This window comes from Penicillium waksmanii, assembly GCF_028829765.1.
Source record: "Penicillium waksmanii strain IBT 27052 chromosome Unknown utg000007l:1.0-4314555.0:1.0-4317578.0, whole genome shotgun sequence".
Lineage (NCBI taxonomy): Eukaryota > Fungi > Ascomycota > Eurotiomycetes > Eurotiales > Aspergillaceae > Penicillium > Penicillium waksmanii.
In genome coordinates, this window is record NW_026643253.1 from 488,282 (window position 1) to 507,344 (window position 19,063).

Sequence of the window (19,063 nt, forward strand, 5' to 3'; positions counted from 1 at the left end):
AATCATACTAGTTAATTTCTGCCACGAAAGGCTGTTACCATCTTGTGGCCCAGATCGCTGAATAGTTTCTTACCCGAAAGAAAGAGTCCTATTGAATAAAATGTTTCCAGAATGTCTACAGATCCCTGTCTTGAAGTCAAGATAGCCATGCGAATCGACAAGGCAAAAAATCCAATGCGACGTGCCTGCGATTCGGGTTATAAAGGAAAGCTGAGCTACTTTGGAGAGCGGGAAAATGGGAGTTCTGCGTTTCATTTTCTATGCTTGACTTCCAGGGTTCTCTTTAAACCTTAATACATTAGAGCCCGGTACACCTACAGTATATTTACAAACTCTTCCTCCGATGATTCCTCTTTCAGCCGGGATTGGGTAGGTTATAACCCCTACATTCCCCGTCACAGAGGTTGTGATTTGTTTCTGTCGAGGCAAAAATACCACCGTACAGCGACCAAACTGTGCGTGCGCACTTTTTGGTCGAATGGCATGTTTTGACCCATTTTTCTGTCGCGACTGTTTCTTTGTCCCGAGACAACCCAATGTAAGAAAATTCAGTGGACTGTAAGTACCCTAAAACAATACCTAGATCTACCTTGTCATAACAGTGCTCTGTAGAAGGCCAGCCGTACAACTGATGATTCGATGTTCCCTACTCAAGGGCACCACAGTCAAAATCACGTTGCGATTCATAACTAGCAAACAAAGATTCGGCTGTAGTGGATAAGAATGTCAGGAAGCTTGGAAGATATAGTTTCGAATATGAACTAGCCAATTAGTCTGTAATTATTATCTAACACCAACTTGGAACGTCATCATTTGCGAAGGCCAATTTGTCATTCTAATTTCACGGATGCTTGACCCTTGTCAAAGATAGACTTCCGGATTTTCTCTTGGTCAAGCCCGACCGTCTTTTTCACGGTGCTGTCGAATACCTTTCTCCACCCGATAGCATTCAAGAACCAAACCAATACAGCATTGCTGCCTTTCCACAAATGCTCGCCTTGTCCGTATCTAGGGCTCTTCACCACTACTTCCTCGACAATTTGTTTGGCGAAATCTTCTGGCTTCTGACTGTTTTTGAAATGGTTTCGACTTCGTTCTTTGGTTCTCTGTTCAGCATCGATGTATATGCTCTCCGGGGCCGAAGGAGATATTGTCAGACGACATGAGGTTGGTGGCGACTTCGCCCATGAACACCGTAACCACTTTAATACCGAGCGGATCAAGCTCAATCCTGAGAGTGTCGCTGTAGGTAGCCACAGCTGCCTTGGATGCATTATACGCTGCCGAAAAGGCGAACGGGAGGCGTGACAGTACTGACGACGTATTAATAATGACGGGTGGTGTTTGCGTATTCGAAGCGGAGGCTAGAAGAAGAGGAGTAAAGGTTGAAACCATATCAAACAGGCCGAAGACATTGGCATCAAACATGGCACGTGTGCGAGTAGGATCGGCTTCGATTGCCGGTGCTTCATACACTGTTCAAACAAAGAATCCGGTCAGAAGGTGAAGACTATATAACCTTGGAAACAAGTGGCAAAGTGTCAAAAGACCATGGGTAATCAACAACTTGTTAGACGTACTTGTGCCAGCATTGTTGAACAGCATATCCAATTTGCCGCCAGTCCGCCTCACAATTTCGTCCCTGAGTGTTGCGATACTTGCCGAATCCGTCACGTCGAGGGCAAAGGTCTCAATTCCCTTATCCTCTAAAGTAGACAGGGATCCAGTGGATCGCGCAGTTGCGAAGACGCGCATACCGTGGGCTGCAAATTCAAGAGCAAGAGCGTATCCCACTCCCCCGAGTGAGCACCTACTCAACGTAATGTTTATCAGCTAAGTCAATTATCTAAAAGAGGTGCAAAGTGATTTCTATTCAGGTTTACATACCCAGTGATAAGAATCGAGCGTTTTGGTGAAGTCATTCTGCCTAGATATGGGGTCGAATAATAAGTGAGGCCGAGGATATTAAAGTCAAGTCTGTATTATCAGACGTGGACCTATATATATGGAACGGAACATGAAAAAGAATACTTCTGTCCCGTGGGAGGGCAATTATCAATTTAATCTTCGAGGCACTGCGACCGGTCGGAATGTGAAAGTAATCGATCACCACCAACTCATTGACATTTGGATCATCGGCAAACTTCCCTGAGTTTTGATCGGCCTCGATTAGTGATCCTCCCGCAAAAGGGATTGCTGCGTGAGGTTAGATAACTAGTCAACTAGTTAGTTAACGTAATCCACGGCCGAGCTGCGCACCCCAGACACCATACTAATTACGATATTTCAGATTATGATATTTCAACCCACAAGGGTTTATATAAGTTAATGGGATATTCAAGTATTAAATATGTCATATTACGTATATTTATCAGGTCAAAACTATTTTCAGGTTCTGTAATATTAGTATATAAATATGCATCACCTTGTCGGCGTGTATTTCAGTAATATATGTAAATAACAATGTAATCTATTTATTGATGAATCCATACTAGTTAATGTATTACCAGTAACTATCCTACCAAAAATCAAGCAATATTGTATTCTTGTTGTTGATATATAGCGACCTGAAATATCGCGTTTACTATGGTGTTTAGGGGTGTTCGGGACGGCTGGGTGTTCGAGACGGCCGGGAATTACGTTAGTTAACGTAATTCCCGCCCGACCGGGTCAACCCATCTAAAATCGCGTCTTCCTACCAATCTACCTAATTCAACCACCTACCATGCCACCAAAACGCACTGAATCCTCGCAGAAGTCGGCTCATCAAGAGGGCAAGATCTTATTAGCCCTTGACGATATTCAAAATGGCCGTATCAAATCTCTACGCACGGCAGCCAAGCTATACGAAATACCCTTCTCTATACTGCAAGCGCGTGCCGATGGTCAAACCTCACGCGTTGATAAACGCCCAACTGGTCATAAACTGACCCAATTAGAAGATTATTCGCTTACTGAATGGATACTCTCTATAGATGTACGTGGAGCAGCGCCTAGGCCTGCTACTGTAAGAGAGATAGCTAATACCCTACTGGCTGCGCGGAGTAACCAACCTCCGCCTACTGTTGGCAAGAATTGGCCATCAAAATTAGTTCAACGTCGTGATGAGCTTCATACACGCTACTCAGTACGATACGATTACCAACGTACATTAAACGAAGACCCAAAAGCCCTACGAGCCTGGTTTACGACTGTACAAAGTGTGATTAACAAGAACAGAATACAAGCAGAGGATATCTATAACTTTGATAAGACAGGCTTTGCAATAGGCCTTATATCCTTGCAGAAGGTAGTAACTCAAGCAGAATACTACAGTCAGAGACGTCTTCTACAGCCAGGAAATCGTGAATGGGTTACTGCTATTAAAGTAATCTGTGCCGATGGTTATTCGCTACCGCCGTATATAATTTTTAAGGGTAAAGTGGCTATGGCAGATTGGTTTAAAAACCTACCACAAAACTGGCGATTTGAGGTCTCTGATAACGGCTGGACTACCAACATAATTGGCCTATGTTGGCTACAAAAGCTTTTTATCCCATCAACGAATTCGTATATATACAGCTAATTTCGCCTACTGATTCTTAACGGCTATAGTAGCCATCTTTCGCCCTAATTCAACCAAATTTATACAGCAAACGATATTATACCTCTTTGTATACCTTTGCATACATTATATCTACTATAACCACTAGATATTGGCTGCTTTATAGTTATTAAGAGAGCATATAGCCGTTTTGTCAGCGATCTTGTACGTAGGGGATATAACCATATTAATAAGTACGATTTTTTAGAGAACTATTAACATATACAGCTAGAGGCTTTCCAAAAGCCAGCTATTATTCAGAATAGCTTTACAGCTAGTGGCCTAGTACCGGTCGACATAGAAAGAGTACTTTTAAAGCTTAATATCTCTCTACGAACTCTGTTACCACTAAACAGCCAGCCAAGCAGCAGATCAAGCTAATCTACACCAAAAACACCTAGAACTATCGTTCAGCTACAAAAGTAAGTTTCAATACTTAAGGATCTATTACACCGGCGGTCAAATAGCCCTCTGAACCCATCAAAAACTATATTTAATCAGATTATTAAGGGCCACTGTGAAGCGCTACACAATACTGCATTGCTTGTACAGGAGAACGCGAATCTATGTATGACGAACGAGAAGATAGTTAAGAAATGTAATCGGTCAACTAGGCAGATACCCTGCGAAGAGGGATTAACTGTTGAAGAGGGCCTACAGCTACTTATGCAGCTAGATTTGCTAGCAGAAGAAGCTGTGGTAGATTCGCATACGCAGGGTGAACTGCCTAGTCATGCAGATAGGCGGGCAACTAGGGCTCCGCCTAGGTGTAGTGGGTGTAGGGAGATTGGCCACAAGATTAATAAATGTAAAAATCGCTATATCTAGTTGAATTAATGGGTGTTGGCTGCGATAATCGATTTTGAACTTCTATAATGGGGTTAGGTGACCCGGTCGGGAGGGTGACCTGGTCGGGCGGGAATTACGTTAGTTATTTTGTTCTCGATTAGTCAACCATCCGTTGGATGATCGAGCAGTAACTATATTCTTTCACTACCGAGTGGATCAGCTCGCCCTACCTACTAGATTTGAATGCTTTTCTTTATCCACACGCCATTAAACTGATGAAGTTAAAATCGACGACTATCTGGATATGCATTTCTATTACGGCCTTCGATTCCACATGCCCCACACTTCGGTAAGGCGATCTCGATCTTGGCTGACGAGGTATTAGTGCTATCGTTACTTTCTGGACGCAGATTAATATGGAGACTTCTAAGTCTAAGAGGCCTTTTCGAAGATATTTAAACTGTAGAACCCGTCTTTTTTTTTTTTTTCTCGTGCTTTCTTCTTTCGTCTTAGAAATGGTTCAACTTGAAGTTATTCAACTCTTATGTATCTCGATTACAGTACTACTACTACCCTACCGCTCACCTAATAACGTGGAACACTCCCTGCCCGCCACCTCCCAAACACCATAGTTAAGGCAATAAATTACAACTCAATATCTCAACAACACTTACTTTGTAATAGGATTCTGGATAACATAGCATTATTTATAATATTACTTCCAGGGTTATATGCTTCGATATCCTTAATTTAAAAATTTACTGTTAAAATATATATTTATGATATATTGAGCAAATATGCACTGTAATTTTTGGTATTATACATGATTAATAACTTAAATGATCACAAAAAATAATATGTTATTACGTCACTTGAGATTAACCGCTATGTCAAATTTAAATCGAATAAAGGTGTTGTTGTTGAGATAATTTTATTTCTTAACTATGGTGTTTGGGGGGTGGCGGGCTGGGGGGATGGCGAGCAGGGGGCATTCCACGTTATATAACGCCCACCTGGGCACCTACTACTAATATAAACACCTGGGCAACTTCAAATTTAATGATCTTTCACTGCTCAAATCTCACTTTTTTCTCGAGCATAGCTGGATATATACCAAAATATACCAAACTATACACACTTCGTATGTTTCTTTGTGGCAGCTGACTTTCCTCTCCGCCTCCGCCTCCGCCTCCGCTCCGCTCGACCACGGCATTTCCGAGTGTACAACTACAACTTGAACTTCCTCAGCTCTACCCACCCACCTTCACACAACAACTGCTGCCCAGGTGATTCCCGGTGGCCCTGGATACCTGTCGCGGCGATGTTTCAGGTCTGTTGGCCCTTTGACCCTCTCATTTCATCCCGCTACCCTAGTCGTCAGCCTCACCACGACGCAAACACACCGGCATAAGCTAACAAACCCAGCGCCTCCGCGACGCCATCGACTCTCGCATCGCCGAGGAACAAGCTCGCCAAAAAACCGCTCAGGATAACCTTGCCCGGTCCTCCTCCACCCGTCGCGGCAATCCCAATAACCTCTCCCCCGGCGGCCAGCGATCCCGCCCAAGACGACACTCTGGCACTCCCGTCCGCGGTCCTGACCCCAAAGAATTCGAGGGCGAATTTACCATCGGCGATGATGAATCCTCTACCCGTTCGGCTACTCCACGTCTAGATACTCCCGATGCCGCATCCGAAGTAATCACTCCCGCCGACGGCGAAGGCGATGGCGATGGCAGCCGCGCTGAGGAAGCTGGAGGTGACGCCGATGCCGAAGGCGGAGCCGGAGCTGAAGCCAAGGATGGCGATTCGAAGGGAGACAACAAAGCGACAACCGAGAAGTCTGAAAAGTCAGCCAAAGATGACCCCACCGAGACGGAAAAGCAAGTCTCGGCTGAACTGCCCGCCGAAGTTAAGGGCAAGCTGAGGAGACTCGACAAGTTGGAATCGCGATACCATGGTACGTCCGCCGCGGGGGAAGATGGCTTCCGTTACAATTACGATTGCCATCGCATGCATAATCTAACCACCTATATTCGATTTACCGTACAGAACTCCTCAAAGCCTACCGAACCGCCCACTCGCGTGTCCTATCGATTGAACCTTTCGAAGCCGCCCTTCGCGAAAATACTCCTCTCACCTCGATCGGCGAACCCAAAGCTTTGACCGAGTATCTGAACCAGATGTCACTCAAGAGCGACATGGTCGTGGAGGAACTCAAGCGCGTGACCGAGGACCGGGAAGACTACAAGAAAAAGCTCGAGGAAGCGCAGAAATCGGCCAAGGACGCATGGGACGAGGTTGCGGGGCTGAAAAAGGAGAATGAGGCAAAGCCCGCCCAGAGCTCCAAGGACGAAAAGAAGAAGCAAAGGGAGAAGCAGGTCACCCCCGACGAAGAGAAGGAGACTAGCGAGGAGTTCTTCTCATTCGATAACGAGGTGCCCCGTCTCGAGGGCGAGCTCAAGGAGCGAGAGGAGGAGATTGAGACGCTCAAGACCGAGGTTGAATCGTTGAAAAAGGACATTTCTGTTACGCGCGAGTCGACAGAAGGTATGGTTCAAAATTTGGAGACTTCTGCTCGGGAATTGGTCGAATTGCGCGATACCAAGGATAGCTTGGATGCGGAGATTCAGGACTTGAAGACCTCGAAGGTGAAGGATGTCGACGAGTTGAAAGAGAAGTTGGTATCGGCTGAGACGACGATTGGAAAGGTTACTGCCGAAGCTGAGCAGCTCAGGACCGATCTCAAAGAGAAGACTGATCAGATCGAGAAGTTGCATGCCCAGGTCGCTGAATCTGGTAACTCGAAGAAGTCCGAAGCCGATGCTGAAATTGCCTCGCAACTCGAACAGGCCAAGAAGGACAAGGATGCCAGTGAGAAGAAGCTCAATGTTGTTCAAGGTCTGGTGGATAACCTCCGATCACAGTTGAAGGACACCGAGGCAAGCGTTTCGGATCTGAAGAAGGAAGTCAACGAGAAGTCTGAGAGCTCTGCTCAACTCCAAAAGGTCGTCACTTTCGTCGATGATAATTTTAAGGGCAACGCTGCTTGGAAGACTGCCAGGGAGAACGTTACTGCTGGTCGCAATGCTGACTTTGAGGAGGTTCGTAAGAGCCTTGCTCCAGTCGTGCAGGCGCCGGAGCCCAGTGTCGGCAGCCCCGCCGAGGAAGAGACCCAGCCTGCTCCAGCAGCAACAGCTGCTGGAGGCGGTGGTGGAAAGAAGAAGAATAAAAAGAAGAAGAAGGGCGGCAAGGCGGCTGAGGAACCGGCGAAGCCTGCTGATACTACTCCTAAGGAGAAGCCAGCTCAAACGGAGACAGCCCCAGCGGAGACAGTTCCCTCCGCCGAGTTGGACCAGCTTAAGCAGAAGATTGAGTCATTGACGCATCTTCTTGAGGAGAAGGAGGCGGCCATCGACCGTCTCAGTTCGAAGCTAAAGGGCGAGGAGGATCTGAAGGAGGAGATCGAGAGCCTTCGCGATGATCTGGTCAACCTCGGCCAGGAGCATGTCGAGTCTAAGGACAAGATCAAAGAGCTTACTGCTGAGAAAAACGCACTGGAGGAAACCATTGGCAAATTGGAGAAGGAGTTGATCGAACTCCGCACCAGCAATGAGTCTAGCACAGCCGACTCTCACAAGATGCACACAAGCCTCAAGGAGGAATACGAAACTCTCAAGGTTCGCGCCGCAACCCTGGAGACCGACCTTTCAGCCGCCCAACAACTGGCGGCAACCCGTTTCAAGGATCTTACCGATCTGCGTGAAACTATTCAAAAGATCCAGCCCGAATTGCGTGACTTACGCGCGGAATCTTCCGAGCTGAAGAACCTGAAAGAAACCCTATCCAACAAGAATACCGAGTTAATTGCCCTTGAAGCCAAGCACGAGGACCTACGTGCGGAGGTGCGCAACTCGAAGACCAAGATCACAGAGCGAGACAACGAAGTCAAAACTCTGAACAAGAAGATCCGACAGGAGACCGATAGTCGTCTGAAGGCTGAAGAAAATCTCACCGTCGCTCAGTCAGACCTACGCTCGGCCGAAACCAAGAAGCAAGAGGCCATCAAAGCCAAGGAGAAAACCACCGGAGAACTCACCAAATCCCAAGATGGCCTCAAGGGCTCTCGCACTAAAATCCGCGAGTTGGACGAACAACTAGGACAAGTGACGAAAGAACTTGAAGGCCTGCGCGAAGAGATTTCTCTCAAAACCGCCCAACACTCCAGCGCGCAGTCTTTGATGAACAGCATGCGCGACCAGACAACCGAAATGGCAATGCAAATGAAAGAAGCACGTGAGAAGTGCGACAGTCTCGAAGAAGAGCTAGCAGACGCCCACCGCCTCCTCAACGAGCGAACCCGCGAAGGCGAAACGATGCGCCGCCTTCTCAGCGAAATCGAAGGCCGAGCCGAGACCAAGGTCCGAGACTTTAAAGAGCGAATGGAAGCCGCCGTCGAAGAGCGCGACCGCGCCGAAGACGAAGCCAGCACCCAAGGACGTCGTCGGGCGCGCGAGATGGAAGATCTCAAGGCCAGGGTGCGCGATGCTGAGCGCGCGCTACGTACGGCGGAACAGGACAGAGAGGAGCTGGAACAGTCGCAGAAGGACTGGCGACGACGACGCGATGAGCTGGAACTTCTTTCCGAACAATCGACGCAAGAGGCAGAGGAAGTTCGCGCAGCGATGTCCGGATTACGCGAACAGCTAGACGAGAGTGAGAAGCAGGTGCGCGATCTGGAGAAAGAGAAAGCTGAGCTCCGCCGCTCAGTCGAGGAGACGAATAACAGATTGGAGAAACTGCGTCGTTCACACAAGACTCTTGGCGAAGATGTTCGTCTGCGCGGATCCCCATCTGGGAGACAGTCGTCGCGGTCATCGATGGATTCTGGGTCCAGGCGTGGACTTGCGTCGCCGCCTGGGCAGCAGGAGCGAAGTGCTTCGATTCACCGAAGTGAGACGCCTACGGGGACTGGCAATGCTAATGCGAATGCGGCAATCGACTATATGTATCTGAAGAATGTCCTGCTGCAATTTATGGAGCAGAAGGATAAGAATTATCAGAAGCAGCTTGTTCCTGTTTTGGGCATGCTGCTCCATTTCGACCGGTGAGCATACCCCTCCTTACCCCCTGCGATTTTCGCTTCGAACGATATACTGATTGAATCCCATAGAACGGACGAACAAAAGTGGATGTCGGCTATCATGTCTAAATGATCGGTGTTCCTCCTCATGTATCCAATGGACCAGACCACCCAGCACATTCTCCCTGTATAATACTGTGGCTTTATCATTCTTTGTGTAGAGTCAATACCATACCCTTTCTGCACTTCTTCCAACGACTCCGAGTCGAATTGTCTATCTACTTTAATATCCATTTATACTCTACAAACTCTACTAGGCCGTATTCAAACTGGTTCCTGGCTCCCGGCTACCGGTTCCATGCCGATGTCCGCCCTTTGCTTGACATCGGCCCGAAAAAGCCGACTCGGGGGCTCCGAAAAGTGGAGTCTTTCTCGGAGGTCGCCGAGATGTCTCTACAATATGGTGTTTTATAAGGACGAACAAGACATTTTCACCGATTGATTTGTTACTTTTTCTTCGTTATCCAAGTCAAAGCAATCACTCCCAAATAACCTTCACAGATTGAGTTTCAAACATCAATCTCAACCATCCAATCCCACCTTGACCCAGGCCTTCACTACGTGGGTCCTCCATCCCGATTCTCCCCCCCCGCCTTTCGCTGTCAAAAAAAAAGAACCGCCAAATTTCTCCCTCCGCAGACCTCCGCAAATTTCACTTCAGCACATACCACACACCACAACCAGGGCCACTACTACTCCTACCATAATGGCCGAAGCAACAATCCGCCTCGCGACAGTCGAGGGTACCAAACCCCCACCAGTCACCCCCACCATCTAAAAACAAATAGAAATACTAACGAAACCTACCCCAGACGTCCCCAAAATCCTCCAATTCATCCAAGAACTGGCCATCTACGAAAAAGCCCTCCACGAAGTCGAAGCCACAATTGAAAGCCTAACAAACACCCTCTCATTCGCCAACGAACCCCCCAAACGTGGCTCAGTCTACACAGCCCTAATCACTCCTCCCGCCACACCCACCAACACTAACCCGCAACCCGTGGGCATGGCCCTGTACTTCTACAACTACAGCACCTGGCGCAGCGCGCCGGGAATATATCTCGAGGATCTTTACGTGCAACCTGAAGCTAGGGGTAACGGGTATGGATTTAAGTTGCTCAAGTTCCTCGCGCGCCAGGTTGTTGAGATTAAGGGTCGGAGGTTGGAGTGGAGTGTGCTTAAGTGGAATGAGCCTAGTATTAGGTTTTATGAGCAGGTTGGTGCTAAAGGGATGGAGGAGTGGATGAAGATGATGGTTGAGGGGGAGGCGTTGGGGAGGCTTGCTGAGGGGGTTTAGCTGGAAGGAATGAAGGGGGAAAAGGAAGGGAAAGCAGTGTGAACAAAAGGCACAGAAAGGAGGATTGGGGAGAGAATGGGTGTTTATGGTGCGGAAGAGAAAAGTAGAATATCTCATCGCATCCATGGGTATTATTTCCTTTTTACACATTTCTCTGGATTTAGAATCGTATATCGTGTAGTCAATAGACTAGATTGCGGTTGCGCTTTGTGCTTGGATTTGGTTTGTCCAGTAGTACTATTTCAATTAGGGAGGGATAGTGCTTTGTCTCAAAACTGCTCCCCGACTCAACCCCTCTCTCTCAAACAGTAGCACTTGTATTCTGAAACGACCTATTCATTGACAAGGCGTTGGCGTTACCGGAGTTGGCCACAACAACGGAATCTGAATGGCTATACCTACAAAAGAGAGGTTACCACGAGGTTGAGCGAGTCTTTCATCATATTTCAAGGATATGGCATATCAAAGAGATGCATAAATACAATCCATCTGGTTCTGGCCTCGGGGACCACGGATTTGAAGAATGGAAGAGGCTCAAAGAGGCCACGCTTGCATTTCATTGGCTGAACCACAATGATCAAAAGGCATGAAGTTCTGGAGACCGCCGGAATCTTCTAATTTGTATTGCACCTGTAGATACTATTTTAAATATTTTTATTTTCTACTTCGAATGTTCTTCGAACAGACTTTCATTACTGTGAATATCACTGGTGTCCATTGTAAGAATTTCAAGAACTAGCCGAAGAAACACTGCATGCTTGCGTAGGCACCCTCGGCACAGAAATTCAAAGCTCGCACCATCGGAACTATAAACTAGTCAGATTAGGGCATGTGTCACCATCTGGCAGTGCTGACATCAGCAGTACAAATATTTTGCTTTGAAGGGTTGGCTGTGAAACGTCGGACTAGGTTGCACAGGACGGCTGAGTAGTTCTTCTGAGCATGTAGACCTCTAGACTTGTATTCTGATACATTCAACAGTCAGCTATCCTCGGCAGTCGCCAAATGCCAGTAGTAGCCAGATCTATCTCTATGTACATTAGTCTCAGGTACCAAACCTTTGGGACGGAGTACCTTGGTACGCCAGCAGCGAGCGAAATGACATCATCGGAGATAAGTGTGATAACGGGGTAACGATTCTCCGGTCCGGAAACGGAACGCGTCGCACTGAGTCATGTGACTGTAGCGGCGAGCGCGTCAAACTCATGTTCAAGAGTTAGCCAGTTTCAAAGTTCACTTCAAGTAAATTAGAAATTTGTAAAATAAGAGACATATACGACAGAGTAGCCCTATCTACTCAGGAATACTAATTATTCACAGATACATAGATCCACAGGGGATCAACTACTCTCTTTGAATGCTCCCTTTGAGTACTGCCATCTCCCACCGCCCTGTCTTAGATAATTCGCAACTTCTGCTTACAGCATCACCCACCCAACTGCTTACCTCATTCTAGCTTCAACATCTCAAGATCCCCTCTAGATTGCCTACTCTCGGGCTTTATTGGTTGAAATTGGTCGTCCGGTCGCCTGATTTCATATTCTCCTTATATTCCCCCTTTTTTCTCCCAGCTATCCATGCAACCTGCGCTGGCCCCAGCGCCGCATCCCAGTATGCAGTCTGCTCAGGTAAGCAACCACTCTTCGACGCGTTTGTCATCAGATCGTCTCCCGCGCCAAGTACATTTATGTTCGATGGAAGACGCAAGATTGTCGCGATGTTCCTGGATGCTCATCTCGCCGTCGCTCTGACGCGTGGTCGGGTTCCGGGCTGCGTCCCGCCACCTCCGCGCTGTTCATTGCCCCTCTCCCTGACCTTTCCCGCTAACAATCGCGATATAGGACCATGATGATCAAGGTATGTGATCTACATCGCAATGGCAGGGCTATTCTCGTGCTCTTCCACGACATGGGACTATTGATTAGCCTCGCCCCTTTATCCCCGGACATTTCCGGTTCCGGGCGGGCTGGGCATCTTGTGGCAACCCCATGTTGGCAATGACGCGACGCTATCAAACGGAGAACTAACTTCATATCCCGCTAGTCCTTCACGACCAGCTTCTTGCTGTCCAGCACAACCTGGGTCAACGTCCCCAGCCCCAACCTGGACAGCAACAGCATCACTTGCAGCCAAATCCGGCCGGGTCGCGGGATCAAGCCAACATTGACCCGGCCATCTCGGGGGCCGCCATGATGGCCGCCCCGCAGACTCCCACTCAGCCGCACCAAGGATCTCCAGATGACACGCCCAAGGGGTTCGGCAAGCGCGAGCTGTCAACATCCAAGCGTGCCGCTCAGAATCGTGCCGCCCAGGTAAATCATCCCCTGTCAAGTGAAACGCCTTGGCATCTATCATCTACAAGAGTCCCCACTCACGCCTCATAGCGCGCTTTTCGCCAACGGAAGGAGACCTATATCCGCAAACTTGAGGATGAGGTCAAGAACATCGATGCCAAGAACGAGCAGCTCAAACAGCTATCTAACGAGAACTACGCTTTACGCGACTATGTCATCACCTTGCAGTCTCGCCTGATGGACCTGCAGGCCGATGTGCCCGAGCTTCCCCCTAACATCGATCTCAACCAGCCGCGCCCCGATATCAACCTCGCCAGCAGCCTCGGCGGACCCTCGGGCTCAATGGTAGCTCCCACTGGTCCCCACCAAGGACAACACCCCGGCAATCCTAACGACGACATGAACTCGCTGAACCGCATCGCCTCGGCTGGTCTCATGCGCAAGCCACACGAGGAAACCAACTTTATGAGCAACAATTTCCAGCCCCAACCCCAGCCCGGCAAGCGCATGCGTGGAGATGACAACCAAGAAGACGTTACCGTGCCGAAGCAGGAGGGTCATGGAATCCCCCTCGGACAATGAATTCCTTCCCGGTGACCCAACCTGAATTTTCACTTTTCTCCGTCTCTGTGCAATTCTGCTGGTCACTCGATATCCCTTTTTCGTTTTTAATTTCATTTTTTCGCTTTTTTTGCTTCTCAACTCGTCCCTCGCTCTTCAGTACTGGTGCGCGGCGCGATAAGTGACGTCATGTCTTTGGCTTGACATGGTGGTGTTTTCTTTCCCCCTTCCTTTTCCTTTTACTATTGCTTTTGGGGGCTCTAAATTTTTGCGCTGAGTAACAGTGCATGGTATATTAAATGAGTCTAATTAAATGCATCTAAATATTCCACTCTCTCGCTCCATATCTTGGGTCATGGCCTCGCTTTGCGTACGAGTGGCCCGGTCCACATGTCTCAAAAGGACAAAGCAACAAATACCTTTACTGAGGAACCTCACTGATCCAATCCATATTCCCTAATCAAAACATCCGCACAAGTCGCACCAGTGACATACGCTGTGGCCTGCGTATGGTTATTGGTAAGAACAGGCACGACACTCATATCAGCCACGCGTAAGCCTTCAACCCCGAAAACACGGAACCCACTGTCAACCGCAGCATCACTATCCCCAGTCCTTCCCATCTTGACCGTCCCCATCATGTGCCACGAAGAAGAAGTATGATCCTTCCAAAATTGCAAAATATCGTCATCAGACTCGGACTTGGGTCCCAAAATAGTAGCCAAAGTATCCTTGGCGAAAGAAGGATGCTTCGAGATCTCCAGCAGATGGCGATACATATGAATCACGGCGCGCTGGTCAAAGGGATGCGATAGAATCTTCGGGTCAAAGAGGAGTGGGTCGTCCGGATTCGACGATTGAAGTCGCACCTCGCCGGCTGATTGTTCGTTCATAAGGAAGACGGCTAGACAGGTGTAGCTATAATCCGACAACATCCCCGGAAATAGGAGATGGATAGGGAATCCCGCGACGATCTCGTAGTGAGGGATGGTTTCACGATTCATGAATTCTTGTTCGGATTTTGGCAGTGCTTTGAATTCATCGGTCGAGGTTATGGTGTCGGATTTGAACCAGCCTATTGTGAGCTGGCATCCGTATTTTGACCAGGGTCCAGTCCCATCTTCTTCCCATTGCTTCATGGCGTCGGCCATGGCGGTTTCACTCTTGAAGAAGGCGTTTCGGTCGTTCGTCTCTGGGTTTCGTGAGACCAGAAGGGGTGCGAAGAAGTGGTCTTTTAGTCCTTGGCCGATGGCAGGTATGTCGTGGACGGTTTGGATGTCAAATTTCTTTAGTTCGGATGCTGGGCCAATACCTGAATGCATGAGGATTTTGGGAGAGTCAAGAGATCCGGCGCATAGAATGACTTCTTTTGAGGCAAGGACTGTATAGTTCAGCCGTATTGTATGATTTCCAATTGGCAAACAATACCAGAATCCTCATTAATAAGGTGCACCCACATGTATTTCCTCTCGTCTCAACACCTACAGCCCTCTTATCATCAAACAGAATCGTCTGCACCGGGGTATGCGTAACGACAACCAAATTCCCCGGTCCATCAATCAGCAGATCCCTCGCCGTACTCCTCACTCCATCCCCAGCAGAATGAACAGACAATCCCATACCAAGTGGATCCCCAGAATTATGATCCAAATTTCTCTTCAAGCCCGCCTGCTCAAAACTGTCCATCAAAGGCCTCAAATCCATCTCCCACTCCCTCGCAAAGCCCACCTTCAGCGCACCACCATGGCCATGATCCTCGACATTAGGATTCCCATATTTCCTCCCCCTCTTCACTCTCACAAGCCCCCATCCCAAACGTCTCAAGACTCTTAAATCGTCTCTGCATCGGACCCCACCCAAACCCCTCATCCCCCACAATCTCTGCCCAAGACTCATAATCATCTCTCGCACCAACGCTATAAAGCCCAAAATTGATTTCGGACCCACCACCCAACCCCTTTCCACGGGAATAATCCAGAACACGGCCATCACACCCATCCTGGGGCGTAGTTTTGTATCCCCAATTCATAGACTCTTCCTGGAAAGTCATCCATCGCTTTCCGACGACGCGGTGCGATTTGTCGTCGTTTTTGCTGCCCGCTTCGAGGAGGAGGACCCGCGGTTCGGCAATTGTTCGTGCTAGGGTTGAGGCGAGGGTGCATCCGGCTGGACCGGCTGGATATTGTGTGAAATTTAGTGTTACTGTAGGAAGGAGAATTGCAATTGGGATTCGGACTGAGTTTTGAGTTTGGGGGAAATGGCTTACCACCGACGATAATGAAATCATAAATTTCTTCAGCCATGGTGAACAAATAATGCAATTGACCCGATTATAAGACGAAAAAAGACGTGAAGATACACCTCGCAGTATCAGAGAGGGAAGCCAGAGAAAGAAGAAAGAAGTATAATGGCCGCGGGGGCGCGCGGGGGCGTTTTAGAATTCAAGTCAGCCCTGCTGGGAGCCGAAAGACTAAATGAGCTTTGGTTCGTGCTATACTTAGTTGCTCTTCCAAATGGTTTAAGAATTCGGAAGCAGCTTAAGTGGATAATTTTGCCCCGCTGGGTGGGACGATGATTATCAGGCGAGGAGGGGTCGATTGAGACAGTTCGGAGGAAACTATTTGATAATTCGTATTGAAAAGAAACTTCCATTTTGCTGTACTGTTAATCATCAGATTTTTATTGGGTTTAATGCTGCTTCTTACTATGTATGAGAAGACAACATAACATTTATTTTTCCACCTGGTGTTTCCTTTCGAAGGTTTGAATCAACCATGACTCCCTAGTATTCCCTACTATTTGTAATACGAGCATTGCTTACCTTCGCAGCATGATATTCGCAACCTTCCATGATCGGACCTGATTGTTTCTTGGCATGCAGGTGCCAAAGTAGACAAGATTCTCTCTCACAAATTGGCTAGTACTGTCTCGACAACAGGTGGGGTCGTGACTCGTGGGGCACTCAAACGTGTACGCTTGACAGGCGCTGATAAAAGCAAGCTAATGCAGAGCTGCATGGCTTTTTTTCGGATTTTCCATCGACCGCAACGCTAGCCAAATCACAATACTCGATGGCTTACAGGAATTGGAGTCCCTTCTCTACAAAAAGAATACTGGCTCGTAATCTCAAAACTGTTTGTTCATGCTGTATTATTTGGGACCATAAAATTAGATCATACCTCCCTAACACTATCCATTTGCTTGGCATCTAAATCTCTGATACGTGTGTCCTGAACTTCGTTATGCTTCTCCTCGCGCATTGTGAGAAGAACAATCCCCGTCGTCCAGATAGCCAAAGCAATACAGCACCCAATCATAGCCCACATACCCTTGGTGAATCGCGGTGCGAAGTCGGCCGAGTAAAATAGCAAGATCCACCAGGCATTCACTGCATTGCTGCCCATGTTCATACTCGCGATTACCACGGATCGGAAGCGATCATTCTGATAGCGCATGGCATCATTACACCACGCAAAGAATGTAGCCTGGCAAGCATAGACAGATCCAGCCCAATAATATGCGGCAAAGACAACTGCAGTATCGTCAAAGCGGGTCAAGATCAAAACAGATGTGACTATCCCTGTCATTGCGATAAAATATCCAACCAGATACCGTTTGCCGCCCATAAAGTCGGTCAAGGTCGCCCAAAACAGTGTGGATATAATACCAACAGCGGGAATTCCGGTTGGATAGTTGTTCAATTGGGCGACAGTATAGTGATTGGTTGGATGAGCCTTCATGTAAAGCGCGAGCAGGGCGTTGGTAGAGAATGATTCTGTTTCACCAGCGATAACCCACAACATGACGAATGCGTACCAATACCAAGAGGTGAATAGGCGTTTTGCGAAAGCAAGGTTCAAAGGGACTTTCTCGGCGGCAGATTCTGGAATACGCGCGATGGCCATGGCACGCTCCTCCGAGCTCAGATAAGGGGCTTTCGTTGTTGTCGGTGTATCTGGGAAGAGCATGAATCCGTAGATCGCGATCGGTATAGTGATCAAACCGTCAATCTAGTTTGTCAGTTTGGAAGGAACTTTTTGATCCAGAAGCAGAATACGTACGATGAATAGCCATCGCCACCCTGACAGGCCGTGTCTGCCATCAAGAGATGACTGAATGCCGGTTTGAATAAAGCCTCCGAACATCGTTCCAGCTAGGCCCGACGCGGTGAAAATACCACTTCGCTTCCCAAGCTCTTTCTCCGTGTACCAGGAACCTAGAATGTAGTGTGTTCCGACAAAAGTACTCGACTCAGCCAACCCTAGGAAGAAGCGAATAGCCATGATTCCCTGCGGATTGTGCACTGCAGCAGTTACCATGGTCAAGGCACCCCATATCACCATCATCGCTGGGAAGAAAAGATGCGGTCGCCAATAGGTCACTGCGAGGTTGGAGGGCAACTGCCCAACGATATACCCAACAGTGAAAACAGTGTTGATCTGGTTGAGTTCATTTCCTTTGAAGTTGAGCTCTTCCTTCCTGCGAAGCATATCGTCAGTATATTTCTCACCATATAGTAAGGCTTTCTCGTCCAAGTTCTTGACTCACATTCCCGAAACATAAGCATTGTTAAGGTTGCTGCGATCCAGGTAATTCGCGAAGTAGCACAGGCAGCAGAACGACAAAATAAACGTGTCAATTTTGCGAAGTAGTTTAGCCTCACCAGGCACACTTTCATGGCCCTTCAGATAGGACTTGAATCGGCCGAGTACGCCCATTGTGGTTGATATTCGTACTCCCCTGCTGTGGGGAAAATACGATGGCAAAATTTGACGTCGAGTGGATCGGGGGAAGCGCTATTTATCTATCCGTGGTTATCTCTCCAGGTCCGCACTCAAAAGGTCGCCGCAATCCAGGAGCCAACCGTTATCTTTTCAAATCTCGGTCTGATATACCGGATTTGCGGAGTATCAGCAGATGGCTCTGCTATCAAAGAAAATAAACTGCTATCTCGATCAGATCGTCTACTTTTGCCCGAGGCTCGCTGCAAAAAGTGCGGGGATAGCTCCACTTTTCAGATTAGCGCTCACTGGCAAGCTTGGCAGAAATACATAACCTGCCGGACTAGGAAACTAATCTATACATCTTATCTGTCTCTGGGTGAGGGGGGTAGCAACGGCAAATTGCTAGATGTGCAGTTGAATCACCTGAATGTCTGTTATGGGGCTTGAGCTGTCCAAAGAAACTAAAGGATTCGATTAGAACAAAGGTAGTACGAAATATACCGCGAAGTGGGAGCAATTCCAGAGTTCCACTCACCATTCTGCCTCTAACCGCGTATTTCATATCCTGACAATCGTTTCATTGGCACCCCAAAGGTCCGACAACAACACTACGGTTATCCAACGCTAAGATGAATATCACGGCACATTTTCCGAAAAAAGACCCCGCACGAT

General features: G+C 48.1%; 6 protein-coding genes across 6 annotated transcripts; 3 read left to right on the forward strand and 3 right to left on the reverse strand.

Annotated features, from left to right (window-relative positions):
- Positions 1-830: 830 nt before the first annotated feature.
- N7481_007028 (Glucose/ribitol dehydrogenase) lies at positions 831-1,922 on the reverse strand (the record flags this gene model as incomplete). Its single annotated transcript, XM_057266247.1, has 4 exons — positions 831-1,068; positions 1,160-1,475; positions 1,581-1,810; positions 1,888-1,922. The coding sequence occupies 4 exons, from the start codon at positions 1,920-1,922 to the stop codon at positions 831-833; spliced, it is 819 nt and encodes a 272-aa protein (XP_057120448.1).
- A 3,771-nt stretch (positions 1,923-5,693) lies between these two features.
- Positions 5,694-9,483, forward strand: N7481_007029 (putative vesicle-mediated transport protein (Imh1); the record flags this gene model as incomplete). Its single annotated transcript, XM_057266248.1, has 3 exons — positions 5,694-5,702; positions 5,798-6,332; positions 6,425-9,483. The coding sequence occupies 3 exons, from the start codon at positions 5,694-5,696 to the stop codon at positions 9,481-9,483; spliced, it is 3,603 nt and encodes a 1,200-aa protein (XP_057120449.1).
- A 738-nt stretch (positions 9,484-10,221) lies between these two features.
- Positions 10,222-10,812, forward strand: N7481_007030 (GNAT family N-acetyltransferase; the record flags this gene model as incomplete). The annotated part of the gene is made up of 2 exons (XM_057266249.1): positions 10,222-10,258; positions 10,328-10,812. 2 exons carry the CDS (start codon positions 10,222-10,224, stop codon positions 10,810-10,812), a joined length of 522 nt encoding a protein of 173 aa, XP_057120450.1.
- A 1,577-nt stretch (positions 10,813-12,389) lies between these two features.
- Positions 12,390-13,688, forward strand: N7481_007031 (uncharacterized protein; the record flags this gene model as incomplete). Its single annotated transcript, XM_057266250.1, has 4 exons — positions 12,390-12,440; positions 12,654-12,669; positions 12,856-13,124; positions 13,197-13,688. The coding sequence occupies 4 exons, from the start codon at positions 12,390-12,392 to the stop codon at positions 13,686-13,688; spliced, it is 828 nt and encodes a 275-aa protein (XP_057120451.1).
- A 413-nt stretch (positions 13,689-14,101) lies between these two features.
- Positions 14,102-15,970, reverse strand: N7481_007032 (GMC family oxidoreductase; the record flags this gene model as incomplete). The annotated part of the gene is made up of 3 exons (XM_057266251.1): positions 14,102-15,048; positions 15,468-15,842; positions 15,934-15,970. The coding sequence occupies 3 exons, from the start codon at positions 15,968-15,970 to the stop codon at positions 14,102-14,104; spliced, it is 1,359 nt and encodes a 452-aa protein (XP_057120452.1).
- Positions 15,971-16,840: 870 nt separating this feature from the next.
- Positions 16,841-18,385, reverse strand: N7481_007033 (putative MFS pantothenate transporter; the record flags this gene model as incomplete). The annotated part of the gene is made up of 3 exons (XM_057266252.1): positions 16,841-17,677; positions 17,729-18,146; positions 18,216-18,385. 3 exons carry the CDS (start codon positions 18,383-18,385, stop codon positions 16,841-16,843), a joined length of 1,425 nt encoding a protein of 474 aa, XP_057120453.1.
- Between the last annotated feature and the right edge of the window lie 678 nt (positions 18,386-19,063).